General features: G+C 38.6%; 1 protein-coding gene across 1 annotated transcript; it reads left to right on the top strand.

The window, feature by feature from the left end:
• The first annotated feature begins 1,084 nt into the window (after window positions 1–1,084).
• LOC146470535 (uncharacterized) lies at window positions 1,085–19,914 on the top strand. The gene is made up of 10 exons (XM_085121905.1): window positions 1,085–1,376; window positions 1,876–1,942; window positions 10,734–10,795; window positions 12,428–12,661; window positions 13,784–14,124; window positions 14,718–14,749; window positions 15,822–15,950; window positions 17,606–17,670; window positions 17,782–18,015; window positions 19,356–19,914. Exons 1-10 carry the CDS (start codon window positions 1,374–1,376, stop codon window positions 19,665–19,667), a joined length of 1,479 nt encoding a protein of 492 aa, XP_084978031.1. The 5' UTR covers window positions 1,085–1,373; the 3' UTR covers window positions 19,668–19,914.
• The last annotated feature ends 122 nt before the right edge of the window (window positions 19,915–20,036 follow it).

Genomic DNA, 20,036 nt, shown 5'->3' with positions numbered 1-20,036 from the left:
CTCTAATCACACATTCCTCTTGACCAATCAAAACGCGAGTTGTACACAGTTCATTGTATAAATGTAGATCATGGACTGCAACAATTGCATGACCTTAAAATGCAAGCTCAATCCATCCCCCACCCTCCTCCCCCCTAAAAACAACAAATAATAGTAATAAAATACTGGCACGATTCTGAAAAAAACAGAAAAAAAAAATCATTCGCGCCTTCCAATCACCAGTCTACCCCTCCTTGCGGCAGAAAAAGTTGAAGTACTCATAGCAAAACTCACTTGTGAGAACTTATGTTAAGTAGGAAAAGTAGCATTTTATATTCCAAAATTTTGTCAGCTCTAACTGACAGCATGTCACACTATGGAATATTCGTGTTGTGTATCTGCAATATAAATTTACATTCACGGTCCGAATAAAATGACCATAAAATATGCTTTCCGTCTAAATAATGTTTTAAATTTTCCATTGGTTTTATTAACGAGAAAATCTAGGAAAATAATTGTAAACTTTGCGGAAAATTAAAGTTCTCTATTAGGTTTACCACAGCAACAAAGTAAGAGAAAGAGAATCCATCATTGGAGGCTCGTCATAATTGAAAATAATTAATTTTTTACTTTCAGAAGATTCCTGACGTTTGTTTCAAGTTATTTTCGGTGCAGGCTAATGGTCTCCTGATCAGTGGAAATACATTTGTGTGGGCTATTATAATTTTATTTAAGTGATACCCAACGTGATACCCATCGAGAAATAAATTTTCATTTCAAATCGTAGGACGTAGACAGATGTTTTTGAAGACGTTTTCGGCTAAAGCATGATAAAATGTTTCTTTATTCGGATGTAATGGCTTGAAACCGGAGCTTGCTGTAGACTATCACTTTCCTCTTTAGGAACATCAGAGTATGAGAACGGCAACATTGAGTACGACTGACGACTTTCAAATTTCGAATCAGTCACATTCCCTGAACCTTCGCCCTTCCCGTTGTTTATCAGCAGATGAGAAGACCGTAGAGACAAGATTGGTGTGTCAAGCGGTTATCTAAACCACGCAAACTAGGTTTGAAAAGTTGTACTCGCACCCGATCTCGTACTTGTAGTCAAATCTAAAGTTTGATAAAGGCGCGCGCGGAAAATGCGGTTTGACCGGAGGTGGTTTTCACGTGGGGTTCTGAGTTCGTGTGTTCCACTATACCCGAGTAAAAAGTCGGGGTAGATTCGAAGAAAGACTTTTCGTGAACGTCGAAAACGAAACACCCCGGCTTTACCGACAGCCTCGTCACTTGCTTCAGTTTTCAGACGTGATGATGACAGCCCTCAGTAATGTTAGGGTTTGCGTTTAGCACGCAATCGATCTTCAGTTCTTAGGCCTAATCTTCTTATTATGGTTGGTATATTACGTACTTCTAATGCATAGTTAAGAAACAGGAAAGGGAGGCCAAGAATATTTGTGCGATATGTAATTTGTCTACGACGAGTTTCGTAAATAGCGGTATTAAAAAAACTTCACCGTCATTCTGCTAGTCTAAGGAATTTCTTATAAGATGATTTAAGCATTTCATCAGATTGAACAAGAATGCGGCTTAAAAATTCAATGTTTCCAAGAAGAGATTGTGAAACGAGGTTCAACCTTTTTGTTAAAATAGAACTGTCAATGTCACACAACCCGATGATTTAGATATTTTTGGCTTTGGAATATTTAATTTCCATAGCCATTACGCTATACGGCGTTATATAAGATACCGTCTGAAGTACCGCCAACAATTCAAGACCATATATTTATATCAGTGGTCACATGTTAATCTTCTCATAACGCAAGTGCGTGAGAGTGAGAGCAGAGCCGGAGGTTTCACGTTATTAACAGCGGTTTATTTTCCAATCTACAGCTCATCATGCCAGCCATTATCACAAACGTGGCGATTGTCTTTGCTGCGTTCATGGCAACTTGTAAAGGTATGCTTGCTTGTCTTTGTATGTCATTTGTGTATGTGCTTATAAACGTTGGACATTGTGTACATACTGTATTCGATGTACATATCTCTATGGTGTATACGTACTCGCTACATCGCTGACAAAGTGATGGCGACGACGTTTGGCACGTTCGGCATCGAAAAACTGAGCGAAATATCCTGATGATGTTGATGTCGACTTTTTCTGCTCACCTCGATTTGGGATTAAGATAAAACAACTCGACCTGTTTAATGTACACAGCTGCTTCAATTTCAATTTAAAATGGAGCCAGTGATCAATGATATGACAGTCATTTGCATACGCGTGCGAAAACAAAATATGGTCAAATATACTTGAGAGCAGCTGATTTCGTTACTGCACTTTTAATATCAATATGGCTGTTCAAGTCCGCTGTACTTTATAGATAAATTGGAGCAATAAATCGGCGTCGGCAGTTGCTGTTAAAACGTCCAATTTACTTCTCTTGCGGATATTGAAAAGAAGGCATAAAAAATCCGAGTTTGTTTGGGCTTTTCTGTTATTAATTTTGTCGATAGGAGGTGATGGCCAATTAACACCGGAAATGACACAATAGCCTCCGGCACAACAAAATGGTACTGCCGAATATTATCAAAAAATCTAGGTCAATTTTTGAGTTTATTTTATCCATACGTTACTAAGGCGACTGGGAAACCAAAGAAGCTGAAGGCAATATCTGCCCGTTAGAACAGGTGCCAGCGAAACGAACGATGATATTCTTCAGTTTGTGGAATGCGCTATAATTATTGCATGGAACGATTGAGTTCAAAGCGAACCATACAAGGCTTAATAACACTGATTGTTTCTATTCATTTTGTTTTGCAACCCGTGGGTGCTGAATAGTGAACTACACTTCAAAGAACTTCACGGGTCGGCCGACCCCTAGTCGCAAATGCGAATGGAATCGGCCAAAATTAATTGTGGGTGCGACGTTTCGAAAGAACTTCCTCGTGAGTCTTTTGTTTTGGTTTTACTGGTTCTTACGGTTACAGAACACTCTGACATGTATTGCAACCTCTTTTCCGAGAAAAATTTATTTTTTTGACGTAATCGCGTGCGAAACCAGACATTACTTCATTTGCGACCATTTCGATCCTAGTTGACTTTCGCACTCAATTCATTGTTTTTCAAAATATGACGAATAGGTATCTTGAGTACACCTATAGTGCGCTGATCAATTCGAAACTTCAACATCCCCGCCTCGGGCAACCCTCAGGCCATTTGAACATTTGAAATTTAGGTTGTACAAATTTCCAACCCCACACCGTTCAGATACCCTACCCTTAACGGAAATACTTCTTCTCGAGGGACAAACTTTCTGTTATAATCAATCGCTTTTTATGCGTTTCGGACAGATTTACCGATTCTAAACCTGTACTAAGTGGAACAGTATACCTTCTGAGAATGTTCTAGTGTCGACTTAACTGTACAGACATTAGATGTGAAATGTTATCTAATGAACATGGGATATGTTGGGAAGTCCAACGAAGCATTTACATCTTTTGTTGAAAGCTAAAAACTGATCCTTCCTAGATAATTATACTATAGCGTCGTGTATTCCGGAAAGTTCACAGGATGGAATGTGAAGTTTATCGACAAAATTTCAGGTAAAAATATCGCAAAAGTAGAAAAGTAGTTCCTTTCGTTTTCGGGGGAATACCGAGTTAAAAATGTGAAGCCAACAAGAGCTCGTAAATTCGGGAACCGAGAAGTTTCTCATTCTGCAACTTAAGTTTTCAGCTAAGACATCCGAACAGATCAAATGGTATGAGCTTTCACGGACATGCCTTTAAAAGGCAACAAAACGGCCTGGAACACTGAATGATACATCATTCTCATTCATTCACCAGGCTTGAAATATACCATCACATTTAGTTCATATACCACGCGTTCGGCATTCGAATCCTAGCAGTGTGCAGGATGTTTGTCTCATGAACCTAGTTTAATGGCTTTAGCTTCCACCTGTAGCTCAGTGGTAGAGCATCCGAATTAGTAATTGGAAGGTCTTAGGTTCGACTCCTGATAGGAGCACTAGGATTTCTTTTTTCCGAGTATGCCTCTGTATCTTTCTGGAATAATACATCATTCTCATTTGAAGTATTTTGCTTTTAAAACTGTTCTCATTCGGTACCCTGGACAGTGTCTTCATGTGTAGTCCTGTGTACGTAGTTTCTGAACGTAAAGCAGGCAGTCTCTGTACCACTATCGAATTAGCTTTTATTACTGAATTACAAACAGAATATAATCATCAAAAGTTTATATAATCGGACGTGTTGCGGCCATCCGATTTAATTTTACTGTTAAACCGAATTCAATCAAATAATAAATTCAATCAAATAACGAAATACTCGAGTTATACTCTTAGGTTTGATTAACAAAGTCGACACAGAAATGTGTCTATCCTGTAATCGCTTCTCTGTGATGCAAAATTTACTTCAGTTGTCTCTTGAATTCATATGAACGATGCTGACGAGGTTTGCCAGCGTGCCGAGATCATTTTGGGCCCGGTGTTACATTGATGAAGTGATCCATTCACGTTTAAAGGGCGACTTTGCACCTGACTGGAACCGAACTATAGACATCACGAACGTACAGCGTGGAGCAGTCAATGAACGTTTCAGTTTGTTATTGTTACTTTTTACAGTTTGGTTATGTCAATAATTAAAAGCGCGACAGAATTTTGTGTCTGATATGATGGTTTTGTAGCTGTACTGCACTACCGAACCGGCAATCGAACGTGTAACATGGATGCTGTTCGATTGTGTTTGATTTCCGAACTTAACCGAGTGAATTGAGTTCGATTTAGTTCGATTAGTTCGTTAATCGAACTCACGGAAAAGTTTCTTATTCGATTTTGTTCGATAACCGAACCGAATGGATTGAGTTCGATTAAGTTCGATTGAGTTCGATTACCGAACGTTCTATTACCTGTGCCGAACTATTGCTTGATCTTCCTGGTTCAAAATCGCCACAAGACAATTTAATGGCCGCTATTTTCTTGGACATGGCATCATGGCTGATATGGAATGGCCGCGCTAAGCCAATCAAAACTCTGGAATTGTTTTATCCAGTGAGTCAGTTTAATAATATGGAAAACGAGGAAAGTCGCTGAGGGCTCCCTGGTGAGGGCTATCCGGGAAGGCATTTTGTTTAAACCGATGTGACCAGACGTACCTCCTACGATTAGCGTAAATTATTCAGGAACTAAGAACTAAGATCTAGGGACACCGAACCGGGCCCGTTCAGTTTATGTAACGTTCTCCTAAAACCACTCTCATTAAACAGCTCTGTAACTCTTATATTGAGTCTTGGATCCACGAGATGCAAGTCGATGAATTTTGGTCAAAGGTATGCATAACTCGCGGAAACTATAAACTATCCTATGTAGCGTGATTCTTAATGACCCTTTAAGTGGTTTAGTAACTGAATAAGTGGTTTGGCTTTTATTGTTGCAAGAAGGATAACAAGGAAACGTTTTCTTTATAAATAAATGTTTTCTAAATAAATAAAAATTTTGTCTATAAATATCTTCAGACAGGGATAAAGATGTTTAAGTTCACTATATTGAAACGATTTGGAATTTTATTTAATTCTATGAAAGTTAAGACCTTTCCATGGGTTTAACACGCTGTAAGAATGATTTTGACCTAAGCCAGCTCTGACGATTCTAATATTGAGAGATGCATGGAATGTAACCAGTAAGTCTTCTTCTTCAGGTTTCAGGTTCTCAGTCTCGAGACGTATGACAAACACTTGAATTGTGCTTGTAATCTTTCACGATTCAGCTCGTTATTTCGTGTTTCTTAAAAAAAGTACACTAAATAACGTTTTCACAATATTTGGGAGCAATCCAAGTAACCACCGGCAGTCCCATCTTGTCAAAGGTCGCGGTAACGCGAAAATTGGTCATCCTCCAAGCTCCGATCGGCCGCGATTATGCTACTCAAAATATCAGGACTATCTACTACTTTAATCAAAAGATAGGATAAAAAGTAACTCTCTTATGGAAAAGAGTTGCTTCTTTTTTGTTTTGTTTTTTGCATATAGCAGTTTCTAGATTCTTTTATCTTTTCTTTTTTTTAAGTTTGTTTTTCTACTATCTCCGTAAAACGTTTGGGCTGGCAACGGGCCGGCTAGAGACAAAGGTTGACAGACATAAGAAGTAGTGGAATGTATATACTAACACACGCGCAAATTTGCCTTCGATAGCAATTTACGTAAGCAGGCAGAAAGATGAATAAATGGTTTGGCTTAGATAAAGTTTCGCTAAAGTAGGTTGGAAACGTTTTTTATGTAAATATCACTAAAGATTATATCAGAAGCACTTTTAGGTGGTATATCTTGCGGAAAGTCATGAAAACAGCTTTATTATCGTCAAGGCAATTTAAACGAATGAGTTGTTTTTGTGGTTTGGATCGAAAGCGTTGGGCTAAAAGTTACAACGAAAAGTTTTGTCTGTAAACATCACGGGACATAAAACTTGCAGTTGATGGAAGTTTTTCAGTGTTTACCATACCAGCTTTTGACAGGAATTTCGCACTTTCGCTTTTCTGAGCGGTTCAAAAAAAAATAAGAGAAGATTCTCAGCTGCTGAAGGGAATTAGTCCGAGAGGATGTCGAATTAGCTTGTCATGGTTGCTGCCAAATGGCTACTAGGTTCCATGATTACACCGTTTCTCTGTCATGAACATGATCTGGTCTTTCTTTCCGGTCCTCCGTGGCTCTTATCTATGAGAGCAGACGGTTTAAGGATTCTCACAGGACGGTGCATGTAAATCCCACGTCATCTCGTCTGGACTAGATAATCTCAACGCGATTAAACATTTGCTGCCTTAACAAAGTTCATAACAGTCGAATCTACACAAATAACAAACAAAGCTTTATTGAGGCGAAACGATGTGACGAGGCGTTTCATAAAACGTTGTAAAACTGTACTTGAAAGTGAAGTGGAGCGAAAAACTAAGAGAAGATTCTAAAAAAAAAGTTAAGAGTAAATGGCGAAAGACACTTAGTACACTTAGGCTGATTAGGGGCTAACTAAAACTATTTCAAACTAGAAAACAAACGTTCGGTAACGAGAGGAAACTAGGGATACAGAAACGTATTTCTTTGTGCCCTTGAAGAAATTTCACGAGGAACAACATTTAACGTGGCGTACCTGTTAACTACAATCCTGGCCAAAAATGTTGGGACGATTTCCAAAACACGAAATACCTCCCCGCTCCGCCTCCCCAATGCAATGTTGTCATTCTGCTGTGTTTATGTACAGTTGGAATAATTACAGTGGCTATCAGCATTGCTTGGTTGAGGGGGGCTTTCAAATATTCGCAACGACAGCACCAGCAAGCTTATGACGACTGGTGGGTATCCAGAACACAAATGTACACTACAAGTGCTATTTTCGTATCTGTCCAAGAAGATATTGGCCAGGATTGTAACTTACAGCTATCTCAGCCATATTTTAAGCTAAACGTATTGACCGCGTTGAATAAAGTTGTATTGTATTGTATTGTAACTTGAACTACTAGTTTTCCTAAACTCATGCAAAGAAGATGGCTAGCAGAGTGCATAATGGTTTTCTTTGTTCGTAGATCGTTCGTGGGCGAACAGTACTGACCACAAAACCGTAATATAGTAATACATAGAAACTTAAAAGAGTTGAAAGGAAGTACGAAGATCAGAAATCATTGGTTACGAATATTATCCGACAATTTCCCACATTCTTTAGCAGTTAGCCATTCTGTGTTTTTTTGCATTTTCTTCTTAAACAAACTATTGATCTTAGAGATTTCGTATGCATAGTTTTGAAAAACGACCAAAGATATCACGGTTTATCCTTGAACGATGCCTCCTTTTGTTGCTGCGCATGCGTTCTGCCCATCTCGGTAGTTATTTCACACGCACTAGCAGGTTTCTGTACTGAAGATGGATGAAACTTCATCCGAAACATTTTTACTTTAAAAAATGTTGTAACGTTCACAAAAATTATTCCATGTCTGCTGGCTCTACGAAAAGTTTCCTTTAGGCGACGCCCACTTATACAGGAATGTGTTGGCGCGGTTTGTAACCGTGCGGAAAAGCATGATCTTAGCAAGAGTTTTGGTATCCATACATTTTTCAGAGATAATCGAGGTTTGGAAAATAAAAAAAAGAAAAAAAAAAAAAACACGCTTCACATTGCTTTATATTTGACAACTTTTTAGAATTATTGTTGTTTCATTATCTCCGCTTATCCGTCTGAGGGCCTTTTTGTCTAAAGTTGTTTAATTGCAAGGTTTTCAGTTCAGCCTAACCTGACCCATGTTTAAGAGAGATGATACACAATTTTATAACTCTGAACACTTTTTTTAGTTTTGTAATTTATGTTATAAGCAAATTTAATTGCTTTTGATTTATCCTCCTTTTTGATTATTTGCAATAATCGCTGGCGAAATAAGTACTAACAGCACATGTTAATAATGAAGTAACTTCATCTTCAAAAGACTGTTAGAGTTATCGAAAGCACCACACTTTTTTTCACTTCAACCCCACTCATGGTTTTGTAGCCAGCAGAGTGACGGTAGACAATTTTGTCATCAGCTTTAGTTTGAGTGACCACTTGACCTTGACACCAATATATTAGCAACTTATCCTGAGGCACGTCTATTTTCACTAGCCATTCCGGATCGGGTAACGGGAAACCGATCCGGATAATGTATTTTGGACGAAAATAGTTTATTGTTTGTCGTGTTACGACACATACTTTTTAAGAATTATGTAAAATTCGTGAGACTTTGCCCCAACCTTGGTAACAATATCCTAATTTCAAAAACAATCCAGCAAAAAAATTTATGGCAATGGAGGGTAAAATTATATATTTTATATGAAAAACATGAAGTCCATGAAGCTTATCAATTGGTGTTATAACACGTTATCGCTCATTGCCACTCAATGGTAATTACGTCACTGGATCTCGATGATTACCGGTGTAGAAACTAAATACGTCTAAACTCGAAGGCACGACAAATTTATTTGTGGCGAAAACTCAGTACGGATCACCAGTTCTGCCAGTTACCGAGCCATGAAAATCGTATTCTTGGTTAGCGTTTTTGCTGCCGTTCTGACAAGGTCGAAAGGTATGTTTTAATCTGTCTTAATTGTGACTTGTGTATCGCTGTATGTAGTCAATTCCCTAATTCCAGCACTCTTTCCTTCCCGAAAGATTCCAATCCAGAAAATGATCAAACCAATACCTGCGTACTAGTTATTTCTTCACGGTATCATAAAAATAATCGGCTGAACTTAGTTACTTCTAACAGTGCAATGTTTTCAATCTCAAATATCAAGTCGCTTTGTGAACAATATAATCCGGCAAATGGTTTCTGTTGTGCGTTTCGTCGCTATACCTCTCACGGTCATGTTGTTGTGTTCGTCCGTCTATGTTTCTCTTCTGTTTTAAGCCATTGTTGATAAGTTTCTTTTGATTTTAACGTGTAGACTGAATTTTCCAATAGTAATGTATATGGCGCTACCGCGTGACGTTGACAAGAGGATATTATCTCAGTGATAGGCTTCTAAGCAGCTTAGTTGAATTGAACCTAGCAACATCGCTTTTTGAAGTTACTATGATTTCGCCAGCTTGCAATGGACGAAGAGACAAGAATCCATAGGCCGACTCGCACAAATGTGATTTGTCGCCTTACCATTTTTGGCCCATCTTACATGGAAAGTCCAAATGTGTCTAAACACAAATTTTATTTTGCGTCCAATCCGTTTGTTCTTGTTCAAAACTACAATGAACCGAACGTGCCATGTTTAATCATTTAAGGAAATGTTCATTGCACAATCTTAAAGAACATGGAGTTCAAAGTCTTAGGTACTTGATGAAGAAAGTCCATGAATGACAAGTTAAATGAAAGCAGCCAGGTTTAGTTTTGTCTGTAAATGTAATTCGAAGCTAAAATAAAGAAGAAGACTTATGGCCTTGTTGACCGTCACATTGTACAAACCTTTTAGATAAGATAAAACTTCACATCGGCTTCCGAAAATGTTTTTTAAGTTATTAAACAATTTTTGTAATGCGTGCCTGCGAAATATTGTACAGTATTCTTCAAAATGAAATTATAGTCAGATTCCTTGGGACGGATCTCGTCAACCTTCCCTCTCAATTTTGGTTCGCAAGATATGCTAGCAGAAATTGGCGGACAAACAACATTGAGATGGGGGAGAGGAAGGGGGGGGGGGGGGGGTGAAGGAAATTATTAGCTTGGTTGTAAAGTGTTTCAGTGTCACAGCCGAACGCCTTAGCTACCACTATAGGTAGATCTTTAATATTTCGATTTTTGAGTTGTGGCCATTGGGTGAAAGAACCTGAAAGAATTAAGTTGATGTTTGAATTAAAATCCTCGTGTCAGTATGTCGTTTTACTCTAGTAAGTGATATACCTGTGATGGACTAGCATTCCATCGACGAGAAGCAGTGCTTCTGATTTTTTTGGAAAACAGAGTCCGGAGCTGTGTTGACGTACAGTCAAATCTCTCCTTGCGACGTTATCAGCTCTAGCTACCGTCTCTTTTGCGAATTCCCGAGGTGGCCGCTTGTGTCATAATTTTTACGTAATAAGTGAACAAAATGTTATCGGATAAGAAGTATGAACCACGAACTCTGGGCGAGAAAAAATAATTCCATTAAGTTGTATTGTTTATAATTTATGCTGTGCACCGCAACAAGACAGTCTGGGGTATGTGACAAAATGTAATTCCTTTTGCAATTGCAGGCGAGATGCCATTTAAAGACCAATGTCTCTACTGGCACAACTATTTTCGCACCCTCCATCAGGTAAATTGACATCACTAAAATACATTCTTCACAATTTTTCATTTACTTTAACAATTACATTTAACAGACATGTAACATACACAGGCCTGCTTACAATAGTTAAGTAAAGACGGGAGAGTCTTCCATAAGGCATAAAACTGCTTGTTGACCTTTAGCATAGAAACTCCTTTTTGCACGATTAGCTTGCTTCTTATAAAAGCAAGAAACGGAGCAACATCTGGAGATTTCAGCCCAATTTCTTACTTTTTATTATTATTAATATTAAATTTTTATTATATTAAATTTATTACTCTTGCCAAGAAGAATGTAATAATTAACAATGCGGGTCTCAATTGGGATCTCCTGGATGATATAATATAATCAAACATTATACCAAATACATTCTCAGAAAATTAATCGCCACTTTGGATATTCCACTACCTAACCTGACTTTCTCCCAAAACACTTGAATTTCGCTTCAGTAACTAACATATGCGACAGTGTTTCTAGCGAGTTGCAATACTGCAAAGAGGAGAACAATATTCATTTTATGCAGCAAATAATAATAGCAATAATAATAAATACTTTGTTGACCAAACCCAATGGGCTTTTCAGCAAATCGTCATGTGGCAAAATGTTATGGATAATCTTATATTGAAACATATTTAATTTTGTTTCCTTGGTTATTTTAAATGGGAGGATATAAACTTGCAAACATTTCTTTAATGAATATATAACGAATACGTGCCTATACAATTTCATTTGTTAGTAAAGGCACTGTCTGGTTCTCTGATCATGGTGCATCAAAGGAACCGAAGAATCCTTACCCAGAGTGGATTTGTCAGTTCGTTTGATGCACCATGATCCGAGTGATTTTGGATCAGGCAGTTAGCAAAGATTTTACTGAAATCTCAAATTCTGGTCGATCTAAAGCGCCGAAGTCCGGCAGCCTAAGACCAGGGTTTGTTGTTGGTTTTATGCAGCGCAGCAGCCTTTGCCCATTGCTCGTAAAATTGTATGGCATGTGATCTGCTGTATGGCTATCAAAATGGAGTGCATTTGTCTTGTAAATTAGAATGTTTCAAATTTCAAGTTTATTAGCAAAGTAAACCTTTGCATATTTTGGTTCCTCGTAGACCAAAAAATGTTCCGCGATCTCCAAGTGTGAGATGAAGTTTTTAGCGATTTACCACGACACAAGGAAAAAGATTGCCCAAGTATTTCTTGTTCCAATCCATTTCCAACGTGGCCACCCAGGGCCAATTTATATTTGATAATACCAGTAGAGTGATTTTAAACAAAGTTAATCCGTACGTTTTGGGTAATTTTGATTCCAGTTCACCTTTAAGTATAACACTAAAGACCTTGTTAGAGCCTCATCAGTTAAGTCTTTTCCCCTTCGAGTTGCCTTGAAACACATAATAGACAGAATATGAACCTTACTTTTGAACGTCCAGTTGAATTTCCCACAAAATTGTGCCAATGATCCATTTACATGACAATCATTATATAACAGCTGCTAAAAAACTGCTTTCTGTGCCGCCTTCCTTCTTTAATAGCTTTTTAGACCTAAACTGGAAATCATGTTGTTATGCAAGGTTGCTGTTTGCTCTGCTTCACGCACTATCAATAAAATATTTTGAACTGTTCAAGGTTCCTACTGTCACGTGGTCTATGAGCCTTCAGAAAGAGGCAGAGGACTGGGCTAATTATCTGGCAGAAAACAACTTGTTTCAACATAGCCAAAAGAACCCTGGGAACTTGTACATGGATGTCGTCAAACGGCCAGAGATTTGCAGCGATGCTATATGGTGGTTCCATAATGAAGAGAAATATTATAATTACAGTAATCCCCGTTACGTGTTTAAGGCAGGACATTTTACTGCGGTAAGTCACGAACACCGAAACCACGTATATGAAAAAACAAAAACAACAACAAAAAACAAACATACAAGGAAGTAACTTAATACGTAAATGATAAACTAAGGAATTGAATGAAAAGAATGATAGGTAGATGGTGCTAGTGGGGCCGATCATTTTTAAGTGCAAAAGTAATTGAAATTGAACATAGGAAGTAGACCAGCACATTGAAAGGTGGCTGAGGAGTTGAACTCGAGACTACCTATAAACACCTCCAGCTAGCAGTCTGAACCCAAGACTTCCCTCCTGGGACCTTCAACTGCTCCAGTGCTCTAACGTTAACCCGCTCTGGGTTAACGTGATATTTTATTAAATCATTTTAATTACTAATTAATGACAATGCTTTAAGAAGATTTTTGTTCCTCATTACTGACTGAGACTTTTCTTTACCATTAGCTTTTAAAAATATTTTAAATAAGCGATCGAGATGAAAACCTCGGTTAATTGTTAATCAAGGATTAGCGGTGATCGGCTTTGGAACAACCGGAACCAGGGCCGAGTTGCATAAAGCATATGTATCTTAAGATAATTAGGAGTTTCTGAAGCTGTTCTCTGCTTTCCGAAGGATTTTCTGGAGCGTTATTTGGATCACTCGGTTGAGGACGGTTTACTGAGGATAGGGAACATAAAGAGAGCAAAATCCTTTGGAAAATCCTTTGGAAAATCCTTTGGAAAGCTGCGAACAAATGCAGACTTCTACTTATCTTAAGATGCTTTATGCAACCGGGCTCAGGTCTGAAAATGGTTACGAAATTTAGAGGCTAGGTAAAAAAAGTTATGGGGAAATTGCATATTTTGGTCTGAAATAGGGTCAGAATATAGAAAATCAAGCCGCACGTCCCCAACAAAACATGACCGAAGTTATACACCCTCGGAACCAACTCTATCTGTATCCACCTATCCACCTCGAGGCCAACCACTCAACCTGGTGGCGTCCTTCTCAGGAAGGCGTCCACCCTTAAAGTGCTGACCACTTTGATAGAGTCATCGCAATGTTATTTTTCCTCCTACACTTGACCTGAAGAAGGAAATGGATGAAAGGGTGTTCGTCCTTTATTCCCTTATTGTTTTTTGTCTTTTAATATTTAGCTTGTTTGGAGAAACTCGAAACAAATTGGGGCTGCCTGGGCCAAACGCAAAGACGGGAGGTTTCTGGTGTCTATCAAATACCATCCCGGGGGCAACTATATTGGTTACTTTGCTAAAAACGTTTTTCCACCCATTGCGGAAACCCTTGGTCCAGAATGGGCACGGTTGCCACCCTCCTGGTCTAGGTGCCCATCACGTGATGTCCAAACAAGGCCAACAACAACACCGACCTCGTCCAATATGACAGAGCCAAACGTGATAGCTGCTGCAGGAAAAGCCACCGCAAGTCTTCAGTTGTTCGTCGGTTCCTTTTTCGTCGCTGGCTTAATTGTTAACGAGCTGTAGCTGAATTGAGTCTGGCTGAGAGTTTAGTAATTTGACTTGTTGAGTTCGAGTAAGGAGTTGTAAGTTGTTAATTTAAATTATAAGTTTAGATTTCGAAGTCGAGTCGAAATTTCGAGTTAGAAATATTTGGCCCAAACTTTGGAACAGTGGAAATTTGTGTGCAGGTAAACACTTCCTCTATCTATTAAATCGTACCTTGCTACCACGTAATCAATATTTCACCAAAGTAATAAAGTTTAGTGTTTACTGGGTTGCCAAGGTGTGGGACGGGTACATATCGACCTGTTCACTAGTCGAGGTGAGGAGTTGGCATCGCAGAGCACGGACGAGGGCTTCCCCAAACCAGACCCTAACACTATAAAGTCATTGCTTCATTCCTTTAGACTATTTTATTCACTCTTTAGAACACGAAAGTTGAACTTAAACTTGTGAAATAAACAATTCCTTCGGCTGACAAAGGAAATCCTGGCTCAATTGCGCAAGTGACGCTCTAACTCTGTCTTAAAACACTATTTGAAACGCGGTAGTTTTGTGAAAAGTAGCTGGTCAGGGCCTTCATGTATCACTTAATTAACAGTTATTTATTTAGAGTTGGAAGCACAAGGGTTGAGAATTTACGATGTACGAAGTAATGGTAATTAAAAAAATTCACTGCAAGGACACATCTCCAAAATTTTGTATAAACTGGGTCCTGTAAGAACAATACACAATTTTTTTATCACTCTTTTTCTAACAACCAAATAATAAAAACCATTAAAGCAATAGGAATGAAAGAAAGTATGTCATCTGTAAACTATTCACCTTGAAGAGTTTTCTGGCGGTGGTGAGGAAATTGTTATGGTAAATTAATAAAGTTTTTGAATTCAAGGCTGTTAAATGTTTATAATAATATGCTAGAGTGTGTAGTAAGGATGATTATGAAGTACAGTTTTTGTTGAATTAAAAATTATTACTTTTAGTAATTAATGATACAAATGTAAATAAAAAAATTCAATAAACGTAAGCTACCATGCAGTTCATTAATGTTAGATAGCGTACGTCTCAAAACCATAATTAGAAAGAGGGCGAGTTTTACCGCTTTTGCTATCTGGTTGTGATTTTTATGTTTACACAGTTGTCTTCTCAATTTAATCAAGGGATCGTTTAATTTCTAAAAAAAGAAGGCTAGTTCAATACCCCTAGGAATTATGTGTTTTTCTTATGTCCCCCTCCGATAAAAGATAGGTTACTGTTTCAGTGACGTCAGAGAAAATAACGTCATATGCGGTCCAAGGATAATGGCTTCTTCAGTTTATGTCCAGATCGGCAAGGAAAATCAAAATCGGACGGGCAAACTTTTGTTGGAACAAGAACTCAATGAAGACATTTTCATCAGCCCTTCCCACTAAAGTATCCATTCTATGCAACTGACGTTAGTTGAAACATGTATAAGCAGCTAGAATTCACATTATGACCTCGGATAAACTCGATTTTGAGCCAACGCAATCATACTTGTTCTAGTAGCTTGTTTGTTTTTCTTATTAAACAAACGCGAGAAACAAAAATATATGCCAGCATAAATGCCAGCATACAAAGGGAAACAAAGTAATTAAATGAGCGGATTGTATAAACACTAAGTTGATATGTCGCACAAAAACACATGGGTGGATTCGCATGGGTGGATTGACAAATACTGCAAAAGTTACTCGTTAAGGTCCCAAGGAAGGGGCGAAAGGGGGTGAGAGTACGCCTGGAACTGTACTGTGCCAAATGAATGAGTTTGGAAACATTGGTTTCCTAACTACTCTGTTGACACTTTTCATAGCTGTGCAGACGGCTACAGGTAAGTTGATTGTCACAAAAATAATGATAGTCTAGACACATAACACAAGCTTGCGTTGCAGAGAGACAGAGAACATTTAAGAGCTTTGAACATTACTGGACACGAGCTTGAAGTGTGCTGGGTGACGATTGAGAGGCTGACTGCAATCCAATCACTGTCAACTGAAAAATGTGCGCACCCTCTTTAAAGGGAATTTGAACATTTCCGTCCCTTAAGGCATTTCTGGTTGCAAATTTCTGTACAATTGAGATTGCTTCCTCTAGCTAATAATTGATGGCTACTGATTATTTACTGAAGTTAACTCCTTGTCGCTGTATGCCGAATTAAGCTCCGCTCACTCCTTCCTAATTACCGATAGTTTAATATATATACATGCAGCTATCAGTTATCTTTAAATACTCGTAAAGGAGACTTGTCTGAGAAACAAAGTCAAAACCCCGTGGGTAGATTGTAATTCCACAGCAGAAGCTAACAAGCGTAGTTTTTGTACTACTTAATAATATTTTGCATTCGAAACAATACAGTAGCAAAGCAAAACATGGTCTTCTCTGCTCCTTCTACTTTGAATTGAAAAGTTGGAGGACAAACAGTTTAGTAATTTTGTGATTTGCATAAAAAACCTTTTAAAGCATATGGCTTAACATAATTTAATATCTTTGGGAAGGTAAACAAGCTTTTGATATATATACAAACTGAAACTGACAGCTGACTAACATATTTTCGACAATGAACCATTTACTTCAACCGGCGGGACTTACAGACTCAAAACATTTACGTGAGCTGCAATTGGGATAAACGGCATTCAGCACACAATTTGGACCGACAACACGTGAAAAAACAGTCCTGTTTTCACCATAATACGTTTTCTTCTCGCGAAAACACGGTGGGGACTCTTTTATTTATCCCAACTGATGCAGTAAACGTAGATTCCTCTGTTGCCAACCTTATTGAGGCTTAATTCGGTTGTTGAGAAAACATGTTTCTTTGTTCTCTTGTTTTTTATTTAAATATTCAAGGGGGACAAGATGACGGCTTTTTACAGTTTTCCGATAATTCATGGAATTACGATTGCGTGGGCTCAACTGAATGGTGCCAAGACACGTTTATGGTCAGAAAGTACACACGATCAGTGCCAGCCGCCAGCCAGTCAAACAGTCAGTCAGTCAGTCAGTCAGTCAGTCAGTCCATCGGTCTGTCGTCTGCCACGTCAGACAGTCAGTCGATCAGTGCCAGCCAACCAGCAAGCCAAACAGTCAGTCAGTCAGTCAGTCGGTCGGTCGGTCGGTCGGTCGGTCGGTCGGTCGGTCGGTCGGTCGGTCGGTCGGTCGGTCGGTCGGTCGGTCGGTCGGTCGGTCAGTCAGTCAGTCAGTCAGTCAGTCAGTCCATCGGTCTGTCCGTCTGCCACGTCAGCTAGTCAGTCAATTAATGCCAGCCAGTAACAAGCCAACCAACCAGTCAGTCAGTCAGTCAGTCATTTAGCCAACCAGACATTGTTATTAACCCCTCAGTCAGTCAATCAATCAATCAATCAATCAATCAATCAATCAATCAATCAATCAATCAATCAATCAATCAATCAATCAATCAATCAATCAATCAATAAAAGAAATAAACTCTTGCATGAACTGCGTATGGACTATCTCTTTTGTTGGCAGGTTCAGCGTTACCTTGCAAACAGCCGTCACTGGTATGGCATAACCACTACCGGAACATCCATCAGGTTAGCGTTGATGTAACTTGGTCTTACTTTATAATTTAATTTTAGCCTTAAAATTCTTGAGCACGTTTCTTTTATAAAAAACGTTGCTTATTAACACCGATCTTTTGTCAGGTTGGTAATGTAACATGGTCCGTTAAACTATGGAGAAAAGCTAACAGATGGGCAAATCATTTGGCAAAACACAACGCATTTGAACACGAAAGTAACGACCCTGGAAACCTCTTTCTAAGCCATGGAAGACCTGCCGAACCTTGTGCAACGGCTGTAAAGTTATTTTATTCAGAGGAGAAGAACTATAACTACAAGAAGCCGCAGTACTACAAAGAAGCAGGACATTTCACTCAGGTGAAATAAACTTTGTTGTCAACGAATCCTAACGTCACCATTTGCTAAGTGCATAAGTGGGTGGCTGTAATTCCATCCTTTAGGGTGTGTTTAATTGACCCTATTCCGGAATAGGAATACATACAATGATGACAAGAAATCCCCATAAAAGATTTTAAGAGTTACTGAAGTACGAGACAGCTCTTAAATTCGTACATGTCAGCGATAGTTTGCAGAATTGGCCTCCCAAATTTCTAAAAAAAGAGAAGTTTAACAGCTATTTCACTATCCTACCAGCACTCTCTTTAACTGATTGCGAACTTGAGAGTTTCAGGGGCACTCACTGTCGTCATTTCTGTGGATCACCTTAGCCTTAGGCACCTAAGGAATTGCGATCAAATTTAAAAGAAAACCTGAACTTTTTTTCGACAAAATACACTGGATATCTAATTCTTTCGGAGGGATAAAATCTCTTAAAAAAACCCATTTTATTTTAAATGAAATTGAAAAGCACTTGTCCAATTTTCCATTATCGAAGTAACACCCATCTGCAAAGTCTCAAACAAACAGCAGTCCCTGTCTAAACAAATGGGCGAACTCTTCTCGTTCTTTTCTTGCTCCAGTCTCGATTTGTTCACCTCGCTTTCTCTGCCCCCCCCCCGCCTCCTTGAAAATAACTCTTTGAACAAAGCTCACATTTCTCTGTTTCATTTATGTAATTTTGCAGTTTTCCCTGTAAAAATGGGACATTTTAGATTCGAGGCATCCAGAAGTACTTAGTAAAGTAATGATTTTTTAAGTGTTCGATGAAGCCCGGATTTCATCCCCGAATTTGAGGTCATATGTGGGTTGAGTTTGTTGTTGGTTCTCCTCAATCCACAAAAACCAACATTTCCAAATTCCTAATCTCGTACCCTGATCTCAGTCGGTTACCGTGGGAGATCTGGGTACGAGATTACCAAATTCCAATTCGACCAGGAAAACAGTGGACGGAGAGGCACTCTGTTTATGTGCCACTGGAAATTCCCATTTATTTAGTCTGAAATGTGATCGAGCTCTAAGCTGCAAACACCCCTACCTAAAATTCAAAGGGGTAGCCAAGGGGATAGGCAATCTATAGGGTCTCAGCCTCGCAACATTGAATATCTATTGAATATCGGACTAGCAGTTATTTCAGTTACTTATAAATCTATAGGGGACAGAGGGTTTGAAGAGTATTCCTACGAGGCTAAAATGAAACCCTTCCCATCTTGTAGAGCTAAAGAACGAGCTTAATACAAATTTTTTCAAAAATATTTTATTGCAGTTCAGCCTATTCTAGCAGCAATATCTGATTTTGTTTTATTTCTTGTTCATCTTAGTTGGTTTGGAAAAACACCAAAGAAATTGGAGCTGTCAGCAAGGTTAGGAAAGACGGCAAAACTGTGGTAGTAGTTAAATATTATCCTCCAGGAAACGTTGCGGGTTACTACGCCAAAAACGTCTTCCCTCCGAGAAAGCCTACTATCGTGACAACTCCTAGCGTTACAACAGATGGTAACGCAACGCCAAGAAACGTAACCACAGCTACACAACCGAATCTGTACATAAGAGCTGCCGCTACAAGTGTGAAAGTCTGGAAATGGATGGAATTTGCTGTTCAGTGGTTGCTTATTGGATTTCTGATCGGTTAGACACTCATGGCATTAAAAAAAAACAAAAACAACAAATACGACAACAATAAGAAAAACAACTGAAAATTAAACAACGGTGATGAAAAGAAAAGGAAGAAGCAGCAACAATAACAACGACGAGAACGACTAGCAACACCACCATCACCACTTCCTCCTCCCCTCCTCACCCAAAAACAAGAACAACGAAAAGGTTGAATTACTCAAATCATATCTTGTTTGAAAATGTTACAAGAAAACCCCAGTAAAATGTTATTAAGTTTCTGTTCTTTTATTATTATAAATATATTAAAGATAATCGGTTAACTGACTTTCTTCAATTAGTTGTGTCACTATTGTTTTCTGAAACACTGTTCTCTCTTCGTTCATTTT

The sequence above is a fragment of the Pavona decussata genome, unplaced genomic scaffold (assembly GCF_977016875.1).
Source record: "Pavona decussata unplaced genomic scaffold, jaPavDecu1.1 SCAFFOLD_114, whole genome shotgun sequence".
In the NCBI taxonomy this organism is placed as follows: Eukaryota; Metazoa; Cnidaria; class Anthozoa; order Scleractinia; family Agariciidae; genus Pavona; species Pavona decussata.
The sequence above is the reverse complement of the archived record's forward strand: the minus strand, read 5'-3'. Positions and strand labels throughout refer to the sequence as shown.

Coding starts and splice junctions, on each gene's coding strand:
- LOC146470535 (XM_085121905.1), top strand. Junction 12,662..13,783: donor AGGCAGGACATTTTACTGCG/GTAAGTCACGAA, acceptor TTTAATATTTAG/CTTGTTTGGAGAAACTCGAA. Junction 15,951..17,605: donor AGCTGTGCAGACGGCTACAG/GTAAGTTGATTG, acceptor TTTTGTTGGCAG/GTTCAGCGTTACCTTGCAAA.